Below are 20,686 nucleotides of genomic sequence, written 5' to 3' on the forward strand. Positions count from 1 at the left end.
AGAATTCCTCCTCTCTCTTTTGAAATACCATTAAGCTAAATAAAAATATTTCTAGGATTAAATATGCAATCAATGAAATCGATTAAAATACATATTTATTTTGAAAACACATTCCAATATGTCATAAATCCATGATGCAACAGAATAAAGTATGAACTTTGTAATTAAAAAGCTATTAAATGTTTACGTCTTATCAGTTTGACTGATTGTACTTTATATATTAGGTAACAGAAAAATTTACATATTTAAACATGAAATAAAATAAATAATAGTTTTAAATAAAATGAGAGTGCTGAATAGAAGAACATGATAATTTAAAATTTTGTAGATGTTAATTTGGGACCAATCTATCATTAAAGAATATTGTTTTTTTTTGTTTTCCATTTTACTTACTAGAATCTTGTATAGAATCTTAAAATTTGAAGAGTTAAAATCCCAAATGATGTAATAGTAAGTTATCTATCTACATAAAAGCGAAAATGTATGTATGTTTGTTTGTGTGTATGTGGGTATGTTTGTGTGTCTGCTAAAAACTTTCGACACACGCGACGAAAATTCACAAACTCGGTATCATATCGAAGCCCCATCCTTCGCTTGAAAAATATCGAAAAATTGGCCAAAAACATTAACTTTTTCACCCAAAAATCGACCATTTTCCACAGGGGGGGGGGGTAAACAACAACGGGTTTCTCGTAACGATGCCCGATTCTACGCATGCGTCAGATGAAGTCATGACGTCGTGACCTGATTTACTTTAAATAGTTGAAAAACCGGGTAAACTTCATCTCCGTCGCTTTAGCGCAGTTGGTTAACGCGTTTGTTCATTATCTAAACGTTTTGGGTTCGAATCGTGGTGTGAGATGTTTTTTGTTTTTTTCGATTTTTTAAATATAAATATTGAACCCTGTATTATTTAAGCCATTTTTCACGTAACGTTCGTTTTCCTGTTTTTTTTTTTTTATTTCACTTATTCTTAGCGACACCCGGGTATCCACCGATTTTTTTAAAATTTTAATATCGAAACAGGCTCATTTAAGCCATTTTTCACGTGTTCGTTTTTCTGTTTTCAACGTTTGCCTTACGTTAGATTTTTTTGTGTTTTTTTTTTTTGATGTTTTGATTACCCCCCCCCCCCCAGCTTAATTAAAACGTTGTTTTCTTTTCTTACTTCGCTTATAACAATGCTTCGTCGTCGTAACGCTTGACGACTTTCAAACATCTTTCACTAACTCATTCTGGCTGGCCGAGTTTATTTTCAAACTTTGCCTCAGGGCTTTGGGTTCCATCCTACCCCCCCCCCCCGGTTTCTTTTTTATTTAACACCACACACACCTACAAACACCTGGGCAATGCCGGGTACCCCTCGCTAGTCTATAATATAAATCTCACCTGTTTGTTTAAATGTATGTATGTATGTTTGCCTAAAACTTTTCTCAGCAGCATCAGACTGGGTCGAAACCAGTACCGTCTGAAAGGGCAATGTCTTGGTTGAATAATATGTGAGAATTAGAAAAAACAATCAATTATTTCCTATAAAAATAGTCGTTTGCAATGAAGGAGGGTAGCAAAAAATTGTTTCTTCATGACAATTTAGCCAAACACGCATGTGCAAAAAAACGTTCTTTCTTAAATTAGTTTAAATCTATATATATAAAAGGCAAAATGTGTGTGACCATTTCGTGTATGTTTTCAAAAGGCTTTTCTCGCATACGATTCCGATGTCGTTACGATCGCTTACAACTGTTTATATGGGTCCTAAATAATAATATGTACGATTTGGGAAAGTGCGTCGCATCTAGATTTATTTACGCCGACTTTTACAAAATTATTGCTATTTTGGCTTCTCGCATGTTGATGAGGCTTTTTCGTATAAAAAGCGAAACTAATTCAAAGTTAACAACGAACAACGTTCTCGGCATTGCGCCAGGAAATTGTTATTCAATCTGGACAAATGGGAGCTGGTTCCCCCCATCTGTTGGGGGAAAAAAATAAAAACAGTCAAACTTGGGTAAACAACTGCGTGACTTCTATTTGACCTTCTTAATTAGGTCAAATCGAAGCAGCAGAGTTAACTTTTATTGCGCACGCCTGTTTCTATAGTTTAATAAATAAATTCAAACCTGGGTATGTTGTATGTATGTTGCGGTGGCCTAATGGGTAACGTCACCCGTTTTTTTTTTTTCACACATTAATTTCCAACTCAAGGGTACGGGTTCGATTCTCATACTTACCTACCAAAACATTTTTTTTTATTTAACACCCCCCCATCCCCGCCTCCGGAGTTTTGATTTACCTCAAGACACCCGGGCATCGCCGGGTACCCCCTGCTAGTACAAAATAAAACTGTGTAACTCTGCTCACGAGATCAAAGAACAGTGGTTATAGTGGCAGCATTATTATCTAAAGATTGCACGTTCAAGCTGAGATATCAGATATATATTTTTTTTGATTTTTAAAGTTTTCATATTGAAACGGTTATTCATGCCATTTTTTCATTCGTTTTTTAAATTTTTTTCCATCACGTTTGCTGTTTTTTTGTTTTTGTTTTTCTGATTGTTTAAAGAAGTTTTAACATTTAAAAAGGGTTATTTATGCCATTTTTTTTTGTCCGCTTTTTCTTTATTTTGCATCACGTTCCACACACACAGACACACACGCCTCACCACACCCGGGCAACGCCGGTACTCCTGCCTGAATATATTTTATAATCAATTGAAATCATAGTTTCATATTTTATAATCAATTGAAATCATGTTTTTTTTTTTAATTGTATTTTGAGGCAAAATATTTCTTATAAATTACACGTCTTAATTTTTAGTCAAGTCTTCAGTAAACATTCTACAGTTTGCATTTTATTTGATTACTTATTTCGATATATAATTCTTTAAGTGTTTTATATAATAACATTGAAAATTGTTACTTCCTTATAAATTCAAAAGAATAGTCGCATTGAACATAATGTATGTAATCTAGATGAGAAAAAGTAGAATCTTTTGATTTAATTTAATTATCACGGTTTATCAAAACCAAATGTCACTCAAGAATAAGAGTCAGTGAGATGGAATGATTGTCAGAACCAAGTTCGAATACTTGTGAGGACAATTCTAAATAGGAATCTGTTGATATTAGCTTTGAAGGCGATTAAGTTGTAATATCTGTTGAGAAGCAGTATTGTGGTAATGTGATCCACAGATTAGAAACCCTTGCCAAGAAGCTCTGTACACACTAGGCACACTGAGGAAGAAAAAGTTTTTCTTGATTGTGGTAGAAAGATAAGTTCCTGCTGTGAATGTCTTACTACAAGGAGGAACCAGAGATTCAAATTCAGTCGGGCCCCTGCTTCTGTTGTTTCTGATTTGCTACTGCTGTTAACACTACTTATGGTTTTTTGCAATCTCATTCGTAGACATTTATGCTGATGACACTACCATCTACAGTAGCACATCTAAGACTGTAAACGACCAAGTTCTCTCTGATTCTCTCTCCTCTGATCTTGAGCATGTGGTACAATGGGGAAAAAGATGGCTAGTTACTTTTAATGCACCTAAAACCAAGCTTTTATCTTTACATCATCAACATTCTGATCCCCATCTGGCATCAATTGAAATGAATGGCTCTTGGCTTGGGGAGGCCTCATGTTTTGACAAGTTTTTGGGCTCGACCTTTACTCCTGATCTGAAATGAAACACCTACATCAAATCCGTTGCCAAGGCCGTTGGAAAAATGGTGAGATCCTTCAATCGCTCCAGTAGATATCTCACTGCTGATACAATTCTCTATCTATATAAGAGCCAGGTACGACCAAATATGGAGTACTGTTGCCACATCTGGGTAGGAGCTGCTAGAAAGGACATCTCCTGCCTTGATAGAGTTCAAAATAGGCTTTGTAGCCTCATGAGGGATGTCCTTTTCTCTTCCCTGCAACCTCTTTCTCACAGAAGAGATGTTGTGAGTTTGTCTCTGCTTTTCATGGCAAATGATTGACTGAGCTTCATTCTATGGCCATCTCTCTCGCCACACTTTCACAAGCTGAAAACACTATTAATAATTCCCCCACACTTTATCTGTGCCTAAACCTAAACGTAGATACCATGAACAAAGCTTCTTTCTTAGAACTGCACGCCTGTGGAACTTTCTGTTTTCTTGCTTTCCAGAAATATGGAATTATTATATGGTTGTTTTCAAGTCCAACATAAACAAGTTCTGGATGAGCCGTTCCACTTAAGTTCACAAATTTACCGAATTTCGATTACTAACGATTACTATATTGTCCAATTTTACTACTGTACACTCTTTAATCCTTATCTTCAAGTGGCCTCTGGGCCTTGATAAGTAGTGATGCCTATGTAAGAAAAAAAAAATAAACACCTGTATGCACTTCTCATTAGTGTATTAATATAATTATCCAATGCAAATAACACTTTGACATTAAATAATAAACAATCTAAAGAGTTGATTTGCCGTAAAACAGTCAAAACAAATGTTCACTTTGGCATCTTTTAGAAGAAGGGTTCGGTGCACCAGTTTTTAAAAAAATTTATTTTTATTATTTAAAAGTTTTTTTTTGTTTATGCCATTCTTGGGACCCTTGTCTCTCTATGCAAATTTGTACAGGCAGCCAAGGGTTTTCTTAGCCTTGGACAGTCTGTTGTCACACTCTGTTTATTTTAGTATCACAAGATATGACACACACTGTTTTGACTATTTTTAGTTCAGTTTTGTCAATGGCGAGAGGTGGGGGTGGATGCATGATAATCTTTCTCCGATTCTGCTATTGAAAAGCAAAATGACAGTGGACAACACAAACATTTTATATGCAATGACTGCGACTATCTACTTTGTTTTTTTTTTGTTTTTTTTTTTTCAAATCTTTTTTTTCTTTTGTAAAACCAGTTTTGAGGCATTGTTTATGATTATCAGTCCTTTATGCTTATGAATCGACCAAATAATCTTACATTTTTTTCGTTTCTCCTCAACACTAATCCAGTCTAATATCAGATGTTCAAAACAGTTTTTGCTGGTTTTGTAATGTTGTGTGGTTGTATATATTTATGCACATGGTCGAATGTACATCTGTCCTTTGTATATATATCTATGTGTATCTATGACCGTGTACTATTCTCTATCATGTGTTGATGTGTATATGCATATATTAACAATTTATTAACAGGGTTTAAACAAGATACAAACATCGTTGTCAATGAGAACACCAGCAAAAGAATATACTTCAAATCTTCCTTTCATGCATCATGAAATCAAAAGTGCTTTTCTCTGAGAAGTGAAAACGCCAAGGCCAGAATTATATGTGGATATTTCGTTTATTCCTACTGGGTTCATTTGTATACTACTACATCTCGCTAAGTTGCCCTGTTTTGATTTCCACAGGCATCAAAGTCAAAAAACCCATCTGTCCACTAACGTATTGCTGGTCTTTCTCATCTCATAACTAAAATTCTACATGTCTCAAATCTATTTTTTCCATTACGTCATCACTACTACAAATAGTCTAAAGATCCTTGCTGGGTTTTTGTCATGTATCTTTGTTTATATTATCGTTAGCTTAAATTCCATCTATCAAGTTAACATTCCAGTGAACAATTAAATGTAAATATTTCAACTTAACATAACTTTTCATATCTGATAATTACAATCATAATAATCGACTATTATAATACTCATCACAATAATTGACTATTTTACTTTCTGATGTTTTTCTGTAGATTAACAAAATAAGTTGTTTGCTTTTATCTTTAATCTATATTTTATTAAGTTATTTATTGCATTTTATTTTGCTGGGTGAGTTCTTTATTCAGTCTGTTTCACAGACAGCAATTATCATTATCTGTCTTGTTTTGATGGTCTAAACGTAGCTCTCAGCTACCAATAGTCTGAGTTAAAATTGATTCAGACAATGCAATGCACTATTAATTAGTTTCTCCTATAAATATCAGGACTCTAAAAAATCTTAATATTTTACATTTTGTTGTCTGAGAGTTTATGAACTTTCATTGAAAGTTTTGGAAATCTCAATATAAACTTGTCAGGAACATTTGAAATGGCCCAATTTGTAGGCAGTGTGGAATCTATTCACTAAGATGGAGAAACTACTCCGTGACAGATCCATTATATAAATGGCAGTTGTATGTTCCAAAACTACAAAACAAACATGCACAAATTTAGTATTTTCTTGACTAAAATTGGTGATTAATATAAAAAATTTAGAAAAAAAAATAATCACTCTCTGAGAGTGAACTGAGCCGGATTTTATTTAGGGACAGTTTTCCAGTGTTATTGGTCCCCTAACAAAAGAGGGATTGGACCATTCATTCCCGTTTGTCTGTTCCCACTTTTCTCAATTATCATGCCTTGGATTTTTTTTTTTTTAATTTTGCACAAGTCATGGTGAAAGTAAAATTTTTGCCAAAATGGATTTTCCAGGATAACTCTGGTTGCCCTCCTAGGGAGCATTATAGGGATAAAATTGCCCCCAATCATTCATTTGTTCACTTGTTTGCACTTTTCTCAATAACCAGGCTTTGAATTTAAACACAAATATTTGCACAAGCATTAGTCGTGGTGAAAGTAAATTTTTCACTCGTGGAGAGGGACCTTGCATGTTCAGCTTATTAAGTACTGAATTGGAAACTAATTCCACAGAGAGGTAAAACAAGAGAGATGGGAAAAAAAGAAAAATAAAGAGATATTTTAATAAAAATATATTATACTTTTGCCCTGGGAAATGCCAGGTGACTCTGCTAGTTAAAATTTAAAGCACATATTGATCATAAAGCTTTAAGAATCCTAAAAGTTATACTTAAAATGAGCTGGGGAGTAGAATATACAGGTAATACGTCAGATCAAAACTTGACTGTAGATAGAGCTATCTACAATGACAAACACAAATCCTTCATGAATAAACTATCAATTATACAAAATCAAGCCCCGAGATTAAGCTTAGGCGCCTTCTACACTTTACACTTGCACTTTAATCCGAAGGTAGGAAAAAACTATCTCTCTAGTGCAGTGGTTCCCAACCACAGTGCCATTTTGGTGTGCTGCGAAATGATTACTGGTGTGCAGTGAAGCGACTATAAGTGGAAGTTACCAATTGTTATAGGTGGAAAACAGCTCTCATATCATTATAACCAGAGTTGCTTGTATTAATAAATACTCACACATTATTATTAATGTAATATTGATACTTAACTATAAAAAAGGAAGAAATTAAATGTATACTAAATCGATTGTTTAAATTGTTAAATATTTTGAAATGTCTATAATTGGTAATCATTGTCAAATATTCATTTTCTGTGATAAGTGTACTGTGAAAATTTTAAGAGCTCAATAGTGTGCCGCAAATTAAAAAAAAATTGGGAACGATTGCTCTTGTGTGTATTAAAACTAATCCAACCCAAACAATCCAACATACTAAAAACCATATCACCTTCAATTCTAATAATAAGCAAAAAGCCATCTTGTCATGTGGACTCTGTATCAAAGAAATATTATATTATCCCCAGGCATTGCCAGATGTCCCCAATAGAGAGATGAGTGACCAACGTTTGAACTAGTGACAATGTTATGGGAATAACAAAGTGTTTTAATAACCAAAGAATGTTTTGAAATAGGACTGAAATTTAATTGTAGAAATCATTAAGCCAGAAATATGTAAAACAAAAAGTTTAGAAGGATGTTTAGTAAAATAGGATTGGAATGTTTGGTTTTAATAAACAAAGATACATGACAAAAGATCAGGCAGGGATCTTTGGTTACATAGATACCTGATGTAACAAGTTTGGAGACACCTTAGAAAGTTAGTTAGTAGAGTCTGTAACAGGTGGCCAAGAGAGACAGTCGCCAGGTGAGATGGCATCTAGCAGGGGCAAGAGGACTGTATCAACATTCAACCTTTCCAATATGGGAACAACGTTTTGGAATAAAGGTGGTCCTGGATATGACCTTAAACTATATCCGATGGTAAGGCTTCAGCTTGCAGACTTTGGCGAGTGTGTAGCCACCTTTTTAATTGCCATTGCTCCCAGGTCCACTCTGACCCCGAGTGGTAGTACCTCTTAGGTCCCAACTATGGGTTAAATAGAAACCAACTTGAAGGAAAAAAATAAATAAATGAATATTTTATTAAAAACATTTTTCTTCAAAATAATTGGATTTGACATAAAATAACCAGAAAAGGGTTGATATCCCGTAAAACAAAAACAACCAACCTTGGAATAAAGGTTGCCGAAAACAACTTGAGTTCTGTTGTTTGTGGTAGAATTTTTGTTGCAGTTTTATGTCCAACAACAAGATGGGTCAAATGTGTTCCCTGATTGGCCAAATGCTGTAACCCCATAGAATAGCATTCATCTCTTTTATTGAAGAGATGTCTTCCTTTGTCTGGCAAGAGATAAAGGTGTTCATTTCGTCCTTATCATTATATGTGGACATATGAAATTTCCTACAAAAGTACTTTTTTTATTACATTTTCAAACCAAACAAGGCAAATTGCCACTTTGGTGTAGGGGGCTACTATCAGGGGTAACAACTACTGGGGTACTATGTAGAGATTTGGGCAGCAAGATGTCGGTTCACGTTACACTTGAACTTCAGTACAGTTGGGGAAGCAGGGACCTGGAATGGAATTCCAGAGTCTAGCGGTTCTGGGGAAGAAACTACTGGAGTAGAAAGATCTTTTATGTCTCGAGATCTCTACTATGTGGGGGTGGGATTTAGCTGCCTGTCAGGTTTGTCGAGGGTGTCTACGTCGTGGAGGAACAAGTGTCTGCAGTTTGCTAGAGCATTCACCATTAAAATACTTGTAGAACAGGCAGAGGGATGCAACATTTCGTCGATGGGACAGAGGCTGAAGCTTAGATGCCTGTTCAGGGCCTATCAGATTGGCGACTCTCTTTTAAACCTTGTCTATTGTGTTCTTAGATTTTATATCGGAATGTCTTCAATAAGTATTAATAATCGCAAAAATCGGATGAAGCAAAAAAACAGGCAATTTCGACTAAAATAAACACTTTATACAGCCTAACATCGCAAGTGTGTTTGAGAAGTTTTATTACCACACAAGCAAAAAAGTCCGGCATATGAAATCAACAGTAAATTCTTTGATATGACAGGGGCGCATTTGAAATGAATGCTTCTGCTTAAATTGAAGCATGATACTTTACTTTTGTATTTTAAACTTTAATTCAAACCATTGTATAATAGTAATTTCATTGTATAAGAGTAATTTCATAAAATCAACAGTAGGTTCTCTACAGTGCAATGTAAACTACAATGTATTGCGGATTAAGTTGGAGCGAGAAGGAATGTGAAACTTTCTCTCGGTGCAGTGCGATGGGTCCCTAACTAGAGCAGCCAATCAATCAATTTGATTGATAAATGGTCGATTTCACCGATTTCGATGACAATAAAAAAAATATGGGAAAATGAAACATTTGTTGATCATCAATTATATTCAATCATACGCATCGTCAGGACTCCCTGCTAGTAAGTTAGGAAAATATATATAGCAATTAAGCTACGCAGAACATTCCGCGTTTCATTCTCGTGAGAATTCATCAGGCTATGAAATGCGGAATGTTTTGTGTAGCTTAATTGCCAGATATATTGTCATAACTTACTACCTAGCTCTAGTATTGAGCACTGTTGAAGTAAATACTTAAAAATTTATGCATAAAACTATATCTTCGTATATTAATTTATGTGATTAAATGAAGTAATCACACACACACACACACACATACACACACACACATATATATATATATAATATAAAGCTGAATTCTCTGTGTGTGTGTGTGTGTGTGTGTGTGTGTGTGTGTGTGTGTGTGTGTGTGTGTGTGTCTCTGGTCACGAATAGGCTCCTATATGGTTGACTATTTTAAAAAACTGATTACATATAATGATAGAAGATGTATCGAGACACAGGAGTGGGTATGTTTGATCTGGCATAATGATGATTCATTAAAATTGTGGGGTCTGCGTTCGCGCCTGGTCCACAAAGTATGGAAATAAAAAATTAAAAAATTAAAGAAAAACGTTTGCAAGTGTTTTTGATAGAGATGTACATAAGAATACTTTGATAAGTATGTTTTAACTTAAATAGGGATGGTATAAAGTTGTGGGGGTCTGCGTTCGCGCCTGGTCTCCATAGAATGGAAATAGGCACAAACTTTAATAAAGACTTTTCATATCTATCTGCGTAAGTATACTTTGATAATTATGTTTCAGTTTGAAGAAATATGGTATAATAAAATTATGGGGTGTTCGTTCGCACCTGATCTCCATAGAATGGAAATATGTCATAAAGTTTAACAAGGTTTTTTAATATAGATCCACAGAATATTGTGATAAGTGTTTCAGTGTGAACAGGTATGGTATAATAAATTATGGGGTTTATCTATTTTATTTTTACTTTCATCATATTTTGCTTTGGTTTTGATACCCCCAAATTCGAAGCTATCTCATTACAACCCTTCCTTTTCATAATCTATCGTACTTTCATAAATCAGAGTCCATTTTCTGTAGGCTGTTTTTGAACCCAGTCAACAACGTGTACTTTTGCCAGTATATATATATATATATATATATATATATATATATATATATATATATATAGTAAACATTGAGTTACTAGCCTGTTACTAACTGGTTCGCACCAAGTGACCGAAGTTTTGTTTTGTTTTTCTTTGTATTAACTGGGTTGTGGGAGGAAGAGATAGTGGATTACCAAGCTGGGGGGCGGGGTGATCCCTGTAAATACCCACTTCCTACTTATCGCCCCTACCATTCCCGTTAGCTGGCTTACTTAACCCTGCATCTTTGTGATTTCTTTCTTTCTCTGTGTAATCCATATTATTTGATGATTCTTATGCACTCGGTGACCCCGGATTAACACATGGAGGCGTGCAATGCCAAAAGGCGATGGGAGTGAGATGAGAGTGGAGGAATTTTGTGAATGTGATATTTATTTGTTGTTTATTTTTGTTTTTGATTTTTTTTTTTAATTTTCTCTTTTTAATACTGTTTTAAAAAATTCATTCTTAATTCTTTTGAAGTTTCTATCTCTTCAACTTTGTGTGTGTGTCTCTTAAACTTGTAATGCTTTTGAAAATGTCATCATGTATGTTTTGTAGTGAATAAAACCTAAATTTGATGGCAGGTTAACCCCTCCTCAATTAATCAGTTACATACAATGATATCTGATGACTCGAACTAGGACAACAGAATATTCTTTTCATTGTTTTTACTCTCGAGTATATATACACACAGACACAGTTAATCAGCCGAGAACCAAATCACTCTATATAAAAGACATATAAACTATCAACGGATATATACTGGAGAGTCCAAACAATGAAAAAGAATATGCTGTTGTCCCAGCCCTAATGATGACTCTGTACCAGTAGAAAAGCACTCTTTCTTATTCCACGTAGACTGAGAAACTATTTGTTAGATTTCCACGTAGACTGAGAAACTATCTGTTAGATTTCCACAAAAAACATGGCAGTCAGGGAATGTCATCCGCTTTATTTTTAAAGTTAATCTAGGTGAAGACATTTCTCATAAAACTTTGCTAGTCACCCCACAATGACAAAGCCATGCACAAGGATGGTTTTTAATGCAGAGGAATTTCAGCTTCTAAAACAATTAACATTCTGGATTGAGACAAAAATAAAAATTGCCTTAGCCAAAAATGAATGTCTTCCCTTGTGACCGAGAACAAAACAAATGCTATATGTTAATCCTAGAAGAAAGCTTTTCATCAAAACTCATTATTTATGCGAAATCGGTTGCTGTAGATATTGCAAATGAGTTCAATTCTTTCTTTTCTAGTTTGTGGATAGTTTTATAATATGAGTAAAAAAGATTGAATACTTAGCTTTGTTTTTTAAAACTAATTACATTGATTCAAAGTGTTTCAGAGAAAAAAAAATTGTGCAATATTTGCGTCTATTCAATTAGCTTTTGAATTTATCAAGAAAGTAAGATAAGTATAGATTCCACTTGAAGTTAATGGTGGAAAGATTCTAATATAGTTACTGATTCCAAGTTTTTTTTTTAAATCTCTAAATGTAGAGTAATTGTTCTTTTTTTTATCGTTGCATTACCATAAAATGTAGGCAACATGTACATGGACGTTGATCTTAGTTTTACTGATAGTGCAATCGAAGTTGATCTTAGTTTTACTGATAGTACAATCGAAGTTGATCTTAGTTTTACTGATAGTGCAATCGAAGTTGATCTTAGTTTTACTGATAGTGCAATCGAAGTTGATTTTAGTGTTACTGATAGTACAATCGAAGTTGATTTTAGTTTTACTGATAGTACAATCGAAGGAAAATTAAGTGAAAAAAAAAGCAATTATAAGAATCGTTTTTGGCATAGGAAAATAGGCACAGATTTTACCATCTCTGATACCCCAAAAAGTTCTGATTTTTTTTATATATATATACTGATTAATTGTTCCAACACAAGAAATATTTAAGCTGTTGTCTTACTATTTGTGTATAATGGTATCTCACCTTTTTTATTTGCACTGTATCATTTCTCTCCCCCTCTCAGTCGTTCCAATAAATTGAATACATTTTACTTTTAAAAAGAAAACTTTTCAAGAATTAAAATCACGAAATGCCGTTAGACAAACTTGCTCGCTTCTTCCATTCTTCTTGGTTGGAACGTCATTATTTATTCACTAAGAATTGTTACACAAGTCATTAATAGTGAGTTATAGGAGTTCCTTTCTGAAGCTTCTGACTACACTAATTATGAAGTTACCTATTTTGTCAACGCTAATCCTGATTATAGCTGTTTTGCTTGCGATGATCTAAAGTGTTGAAATTCAAGTTGACTTTAAAATGAATGAAATGGTTTCATTTTGGATTTGCAAAGATTATAACTTAGCCAAGATAATATTTGAAAAGTGTGTGTGTGTGTGTGTGTGTGTCCCCTTTTGTTCACCCCAAACAAGGCATATTGCCAGTTGGATGTGAGGGGTTACTATAACTTGGTCATTTTCAAGTGTAATGTAAATAAATTTTTATTGAGCCATCCTCTTAAATAAATAAACCCTGTCCAAGTTCCACCATTACTGATCATGTTGTTTCACCATCTACCTAACACTTATCCTTGAGTGGCTTCTCGGTCTTGATAAGCACAATTAAAAAAGCAATAGTAGTCCTTTATTTTTATTTTGCTAGCTGTTTCCTTTGAAAAGAAAAACTTCAATCTAAGGAAAAAAAAATGTTTTAATATTTGTTGTTTGAACATTTTATGAACGAATAAATAATGTAACTTTTATTTTTCATCACTTTGCCTTATATATTAGTGATGGGACGATTCTGATACAATTACCAATTCTGTTTAAAATTTCTGATTCCGATACAATTACCAATTGCGATTCTCTTATATTTCAATGTTAAGCTATACATTTGTTTTTTGGGTTTTTTTTGTTTGGGGAATGGTCGAGTTACTATAAATACCTGTGTAATATGTGCACATATTTTTCGGAAACATAAAATACACTTGTGGGTAGGGGAAAGCTATAGATATTAGTTTTTTGGGAGTTCAAAATACATAATTATTATTTTATCAGTAGTACCGGAAATTAAAAATTAAGTCCTTAACAAAGACACCCCTCCCCCTCCCTCTCCCCCTTGAAAGCATCGTTTTTGGTATAAAAAAAAAAATTAGCACAGCTTTTTCTGATTCCAATATTCTCCAAAAGTTCCGATCTTTTTAAAATTCCGATTCATCGTCCCAATACAAATATATATATACTAGCAAAAGTACCCGTCGTTGACTGGGTTAAAAAATAGCCTACAGAAAATGGACTCTGATTTATAAAAGTGTGATAGGTTATGAAAAGGAAGGGTTGTAAAGAGATAGCTTCGAATTTGGGGGTATCAAAACCAAAGCAAAATATGATGAAAGTAAAAATAGATAAACCTCATAATTTATTATACCATACCTGTTCACACTGAAACACTTATCACAATATTCTGTGGATCAATATTAAAAAGCCCTTGTTAAACTTTATGACATATTTCCATTCTATGGAGGTCAGGCACGAACGAACACCCCATAATTTTATTATACCATATTTCTTCAAACTGAAACATAATTATCATAGTATACTTACACAGATAGATATGAAAAGTCTTTATTAAAGTTTGTGCCTATTTCTATTCTATGAAAGCCAGGCGCGAATTCAGACCCCACAATTTTATTATACCATCCCTATTTAAGTGAAAACATACTTATCAAAGTATTCTTATGTGCATCTATATCAAAAACACTTGTAAACGTTTTTCTTTAATTTTTAAATCTTTTATTTCCATACTTTGTAGATCAGACGCGAACGCAGACCCCACAATTTTAATGAATCGTCATTATGCCAGATCAAACATACCCATTCCTGTGTCTCGATACATCTATCATTATATGTGATCAGTTTTCTATAATAGTCAACCATATAGGAGCCTATTCGTGGCCAAACACACACACAGACGTTCAGCTTTATATTATATATATATATATATATATATATATATATATATAATGAACTCTCTTGTCTCAATGTATGAGGTTCCCCTACAACAACTAAGTTGTTCAGAAATCCACACAGATGATTTGTTTATAATGGTGAAAGCTCTGTGTAAAACCAGCCACTTTTTTTGTACATTACTGCTAATCTTTGTCGATGCAAATAGCTGCCACAATACAGAGCATACAGTAGACTGCGGGTTTTTACATCAGAGTATTTCCTTCTCTTAGATGCATGCCTTAACAAAGACCGGGGGTGCATCTTTCTAAATGAATTAATGACCCCTCAAATATCAACCTGGAAATTTCTATGATTCAGTGCAGTATATACAGCACCTGACCTTCCCAAATGGTCACCCGTCTGGTACTGGTCACGCTCATTGTTACTTAACTTCGGTGATCTGTTGAAAATAGGTGTGTAAACGTGATTGGGCCATATATATATGTATATATAATTATTTAATATATTAATTATTAAATACCTCCAGACACTAGTGTTTCAGCCTTCCAGGAATCGTCAGTGCAGGGTGTCAAGATTGACACAAGTCGATAGATTCGAACCCGGGGACAGAAGCCATCTTAGACTTCATCAGCAAGGACCGTATCCATTCGGCTACAGTTAACCACATGAAATAACATTGAAATTTAAACATTTTATTTTTAAATGTTTTTTACGTCAGTCAGAGTGATCTGATCATTATATGATGATCTATGCATACGAGCTAAATCTTATATATGTACTAGCATTTCAGCCCGGGTGTTTAGATGTGTATGTTGAGCAAAAGAAAAAAGCGATCAATTTTTTTAACTTTGACCCCTATTATGACCCCTTAACATTTATTGTTCAGGGCTCAAAGCAAGTTATTAAGTTAGATCCGTGTCTAAGGAACCTATATCTAAAATCTCAAGTGTTTAGATTCCAAAATTGTAAAATATCTATATCTATAAAAGCGAGCATGTCCGTGTGTGTGTCTGTACATTTTTCTACGCAATAACTGTCAATTTTCAGTCTACAGACTCGAAATTTGATATACAGGGTACTGAGATTTGGGAAAATTTTTGTAATCCATTTTTGGCCAGAAATTTGGTTGTTAAGGGGTCAAAGTTCAACGATTTGACCTTTGAGAACTCTACCAAACTCCTCTGCCAATTTTGGGTCTAAACATTTGAAATTTTAGATATAGGTTCCTTGGACATGGATCTAACTTAATAACTTAATTTAAGCCCAAAACAATAAATATTAAGGGGTAATAATAGGGGTCAAAGTTAAAAAAAAATTGACCGTTTTTTTTTTTTGGCTCAACATACACCTCCAAACACCCGGACAACGCCGGGCTGAAATGCGAGTATATATATATATATATATATATATATATATATATATATATATATATATATATATATATAAGATTATCATAATATAAAGTAAATTTATATAGATTAGAATAATTTCTGAAAGGATCAAATTTCAATTAAAAAAGACAAGCTCAATATTAAGTAGGCCGTATATGTATATTTATTTCAAAATGTATTATTATATCATTTTATTATACTCAAAGCAAATCATTGGATTTTAAATAATCTGTATAATAGACAACATTCAAGTAGTCATTCTATTTTTTTTTTTTTTTTTTTTTTTTTTTGCCGACTGTTGCCCTCATCTTTATAGTGTTGTTTTTACCACATTTTGGCCAACTCATCCCCTGATCTTCTTTCAGATGGTTAACCATGACGGGATAGGAATGCTGAGTCTTGTAACTGTATCCCCAGTAATTACTGCCTTCCATAGTTGTTGTTGTCTCACCATGTTTTGGCCAACTAATCCTCTGGTCTGCCTGAGTAGGATTGAAACCGCTATCTTCAGACAATGCTCATCTGGAACCATAAAGACCCGATTGCCTTCACCCAGTGCGCAACGTGGCGCAGTTGATAGTGGCATTGAGACGACAACTATGGAAGGCAGTAATTACTGAGGATGCAGTTAGAAAACTCAGCATTCCTATCCAGTCGCGGTCAATCACCTGAAGAAGGCCAGAGGATGAGTTGGTCGAAGCATGGTAGAAACAACAACTATGAAGTTGAAAAAAAAAAAAGAATGAATACACAAATTATGAAGCTTCATCCCAAGGATTCCAAAAACAAAAAATACAACATCCATGTCGTTTTACCATTAAAAACATTTTTTCACTTTCAACCAAGAGAATTGAGATTTGTTATGGAAAAAAAGACCCAACAAAGAATATAATTAGAAGCCTACATTCATTTCTTCTCCCATTCCTTACCATGTGGTGCATGCTTTTTTCTTTCCCTTCTCTTCCGCCACTGTGAGTGACATCACATTGTGCACCGGCTTGGTCATTTGCATATGTGTTATGCGACGGTTGCTGCTGCTACAAGTGCTAGCGGTTCTGTTACACAATGGTATAATCAAGGTAACAAAGCTTCTCAGCAAATTCTATATTTTCAGATCACTTATGTCTTTTTAGTCTAATGGGTTTATTCTTGTTTAAAATCTGTAGCAATTTCACAGCTATCTCTCTTGAAAACAACCGACGACAAAGAAAAAAACAACCTCCGTTCAGTCTCGAAAGACAAAGGATACCCCTTGTAAAGGCAGTTGCACATGTAATTGTGAGGCAAGGGTTGTGTAATCTCCAACCACACCTCTCATGAATCGGCACTGCTTGAGCCCAGTGGCAAGGAGAAGTCCAGGACGGCTGGAAACAATGCTGAGATAAGCGGAGAGCACATACAGCACCTGGAAGTCCCAAATGGTCACCCATCTGGTACTGGCCAGGCTCATCGTTGCTTAACTTTGGTGATCTGACGGGAACCAGTCTGTCAAACGTGATTATGCCATATCAGTGACATTAGATATTTCTTAATTATTAATTTTTTTTGCTTTTCATCTTTGCCAATCAGGCCATCTCATATTTTTAAAGCACTATTGGAATTTGTGTATTCTAATATAGCTTGAAGAATGAAAATCGTCACTTAGCGAAGGACCCCGTGGCAAGATGGTTAAAGTACAAAATAAAATTTTGTTCTAAGAGACACTCTTCTGGAATTAAAAGGTTGAATCATCAGTGCGGGCGATAAGAATACAACTGCAAATTACTCAAGTCTTCTACCCAGTTCGGCTGACAGAATGAGAGCACACTAATCTTGTGGATTAATGGATTCTATTCAAAATTCCATACAGATTCTTAAGTTCAACAGAGATACACCTAAAGAAGTGTGGAAGTTACATCGGTTGAAAAGTTGTAAAAATAACATTCAAGATGAGAATAGTAGTCCAAATAATCCGAATAAAACAATTTATCAAGCCTCATCTCAAAAAATTCAGAAACATAGTTTCTTTATTTCATCCGTTGGCCAAAATGTCCACCTCTCAAAATGTCTTACTCTTTATCCAAGACTACTTGATGGGACAGATACATTGTGTGCTTGTCTGAGGTCGGTTAGAATAACCTTGGCTTGATTTCAAACAGTGAATAATGTCAATCCTAGATCAAAGAGTTTCCTTTTGTTGTTGTAAGCAATGGCAAGTTATTAGTAAAAGAACAAAGAGACAAAGAAATGTGTGTGTGCTTCATTGTTAGCTCCTGTGCAGCAGTTTTGTTTTTAGTTTTTTTTTCTTTCTTTCTGCTTTCAATAGCAAAATTTTAGTTTTTCCCTGCTACAGACAGTTCTTTTCTTCAGGGAAACATAAACAGCTAAGAACAAGGAAAATAGGAAATCGTTTTAAAATGTTTGTTCTCTTGCAATCTACCATATGTTCTGACACATTCTAGCATTTTTACTAGTCAAACTCATTCAATAATACAAAAGTCTATGTTTATCATCAACTTAAATAATTTGCGGATATCAATATGATTAAATCTAGGCAGACTCTACTCAGTATGTAATAGTTCCAACTGAGAGGTTTGAGCTGAAAGTTTAACCCAGATTTTGATCCTAAATCTCTTCAGTGCAGAGAGAGTTTGACCCAAAATCTCTTCAGTGTGGAGAAGGCTTGACCCTAAATCTATTCAGTGTGGAGAGGGTTTAACCCTAAATATTTTCAGCCCTGAGAGAGTTTGACCCTTAATTTCTTCAACCCGGAGAGAGTTGAACCCTAAATCTCTTCAGCCCTGAAAGAGTTTGACCCCCAAATCTCTTCAGCCCTGAAAGAGTTTGACCCTCAAATCTCTTCAGCCCTGAAAGAGTTTGACCCTCAAATCTCTTCAGCCCTGAAAGAGTTTGATACTCAATCTCTTCAGCCCTGAAAGAGTTTGACCCCCAAATCTCTTCAGCTCTGAAAGAGTTTGACCCCCAAATCTCTTCAGCTCTGAAAGAGTTTGACCCCCAAATCTCTTCAGCCCAGAGATAGTTTGACCCCCAAATCTCTTCAGCCCAGAGATAGTTTGACCCCCAAATCTCTTCAGCCCAGAGAGAGTTTGACCCCCAAATCTCTTCAGCCTTGAGAGAGTTTGACGCCCAAATCTCTTCAGCCCTGAGAGAGTTTGACCCCCAAATCTCTTTAGACTTGAGTTTGACCCCAATTTATTTTTAGTCCCTAACGTTTTAGCTAGATATTTTTTTATAAAATTTTAAGACATTGCTTGGATTTTTGAATAAGTTTATTAATAACATATTGGTTTTCTTTTCTCATTAAGGTCTGCATTACCTTGTCTGGATCTTGCCAAAATTTTTGTATTTTCTAAATGAATTTTGTAGTGCAGGTATAGTGAAAATGTTATGATCCTCCTTGTTAGTTACTGCTTTCACATATCTCCTTTGCAATTTCCCAACTCACAACTTTGGGGATATTCAAAGAGCACTGAGCCGTAGCTAAGATTTTGAATTTTTCAATCCACTATAAATTATCATGATGCAATATTCATTATTTTCCATAGTCTCGAGCTCACAAACACACCATTACACAAGGAGCTTGGCATTGCATTTTAAATACTTAAAATGGTTTTGAACTGAAAAAATATGAAAAAAATTATCAAATTTATTCCAAACATTCTGTAATGAAATTATTAAATTGAGCTTTATCCTTAATGATATTATTCGGTTGGCCAAAAACAGTTTGTTCAATTTTTTTAGGAAGAGGAATGCAAACATCAAGTTTAGAAACAACTGAGTTTATGCAATTCATCTTTCATGCTTTATTTGGAAATGTTGAAAATGTCTGCAATTTGTCTGGTAGTCAAATGGCAAGCCTATAATTGTAAGTTTGGGAAAATGAGTTAAAACTAAAAAACTATACAAAATACTGTTAAAAAACCACTGTAACATAGGCTGATAGATATTTGGTGGGTTTCTGACAGTATTGTGTACAGCTTTTTAGCTTTAATTCATTTTCCCAAACTTATGTATTCAACACACAGTCCGCCACCATTTGCATTTTTTAAATACATCGGTAAACACTGCATGTTTTTTGAGCCGAATAAACATGTCACATTAAATAAAATACGAAAAACTTATTCAGTTAAGTAGAAAAATAACTTGCCTTTGATAACATTTACTTGTTATATGTTTGTTTTTTGACAATTTTTTGAATCTATGTATGTAGTAATACAAACCCCATATTTCTATATGCGTTATTCATCCAAATAAGGATTTTACTCGTTATAAACCATCCTGGATGTATGATTACTATTTCCTGTTTATTTCAGTGTTATGTGATCAGAAGTTTAAGAGTTTATCGGTTAAATATTTACACACAGACACACATACATCTACTGTTTTATTTATATAGAAGATGATGGTTGTTTTTTTTCTTGGTGGATGCATGTAAAAAATATCTCTAATTCTTTTACAGGGTTCCAGTCCAGAGAAATTAGTGTCGGGTTCTGATGATTTTACTCTCTATCTGTGGCAACCGGAAGTTGACTCTAAACCCATCTGTCGAATGACTGGCCACCAACAGTTGATCAATCAGGTGCGCTTCTCACCCGACACACGGACAATTGCCAGTTGTTCATTTGATAAATCTGTCAAATTATGGGATGGCAAGACTGGAAAGTAAGTGACCTGAGTCTATTTTTATTAGGATTTATATTTTTTAATTGAGTCACTACTTATCAAGGGCCACAGGCCATTTGAGGATAAGTTTTTTCTTTTTAATTTGACAGTG

The 20,686-nt window shown here is 34.4% G+C and overlaps 1 protein-coding gene and 1 pseudogene across 1 annotated transcript in view; one reads left to right on the plus strand and one right to left on the minus strand.

Annotated features, from left to right (window-relative positions):
- Nucleotides 1-20,686, plus strand: part of LOC145276272 (notchless protein homolog 1-like) — a 177,398-nt gene that overhangs the window by 63,556 nt on the left and 93,156 nt on the right. Inside the window, exon 11 of the mRNA XM_080127711.1 lies at nt 20,372-20,574. Within this exon, the coding sequence (XP_079983837.1) occupies nt 20,372-20,574 (203 nt within the window). The remainder of the gene's footprint in view (nt 1-20,371; nt 20,575-20,686) is intronic.
- On the minus strand, nt 17,306-17,423 carry LOC145283707 (5S ribosomal RNA; annotated as a pseudogene).

Source organism: Euprymna scolopes, chromosome 1 (assembly GCF_053919585.1).
Source record: "Euprymna scolopes isolate OS-2025 chromosome 1, ASM5391958v1, whole genome shotgun sequence".
NCBI classification, from domain to species: domain Eukaryota; kingdom Metazoa; phylum Mollusca; class Cephalopoda; order Sepiida; family Sepiolidae; genus Euprymna; species Euprymna scolopes.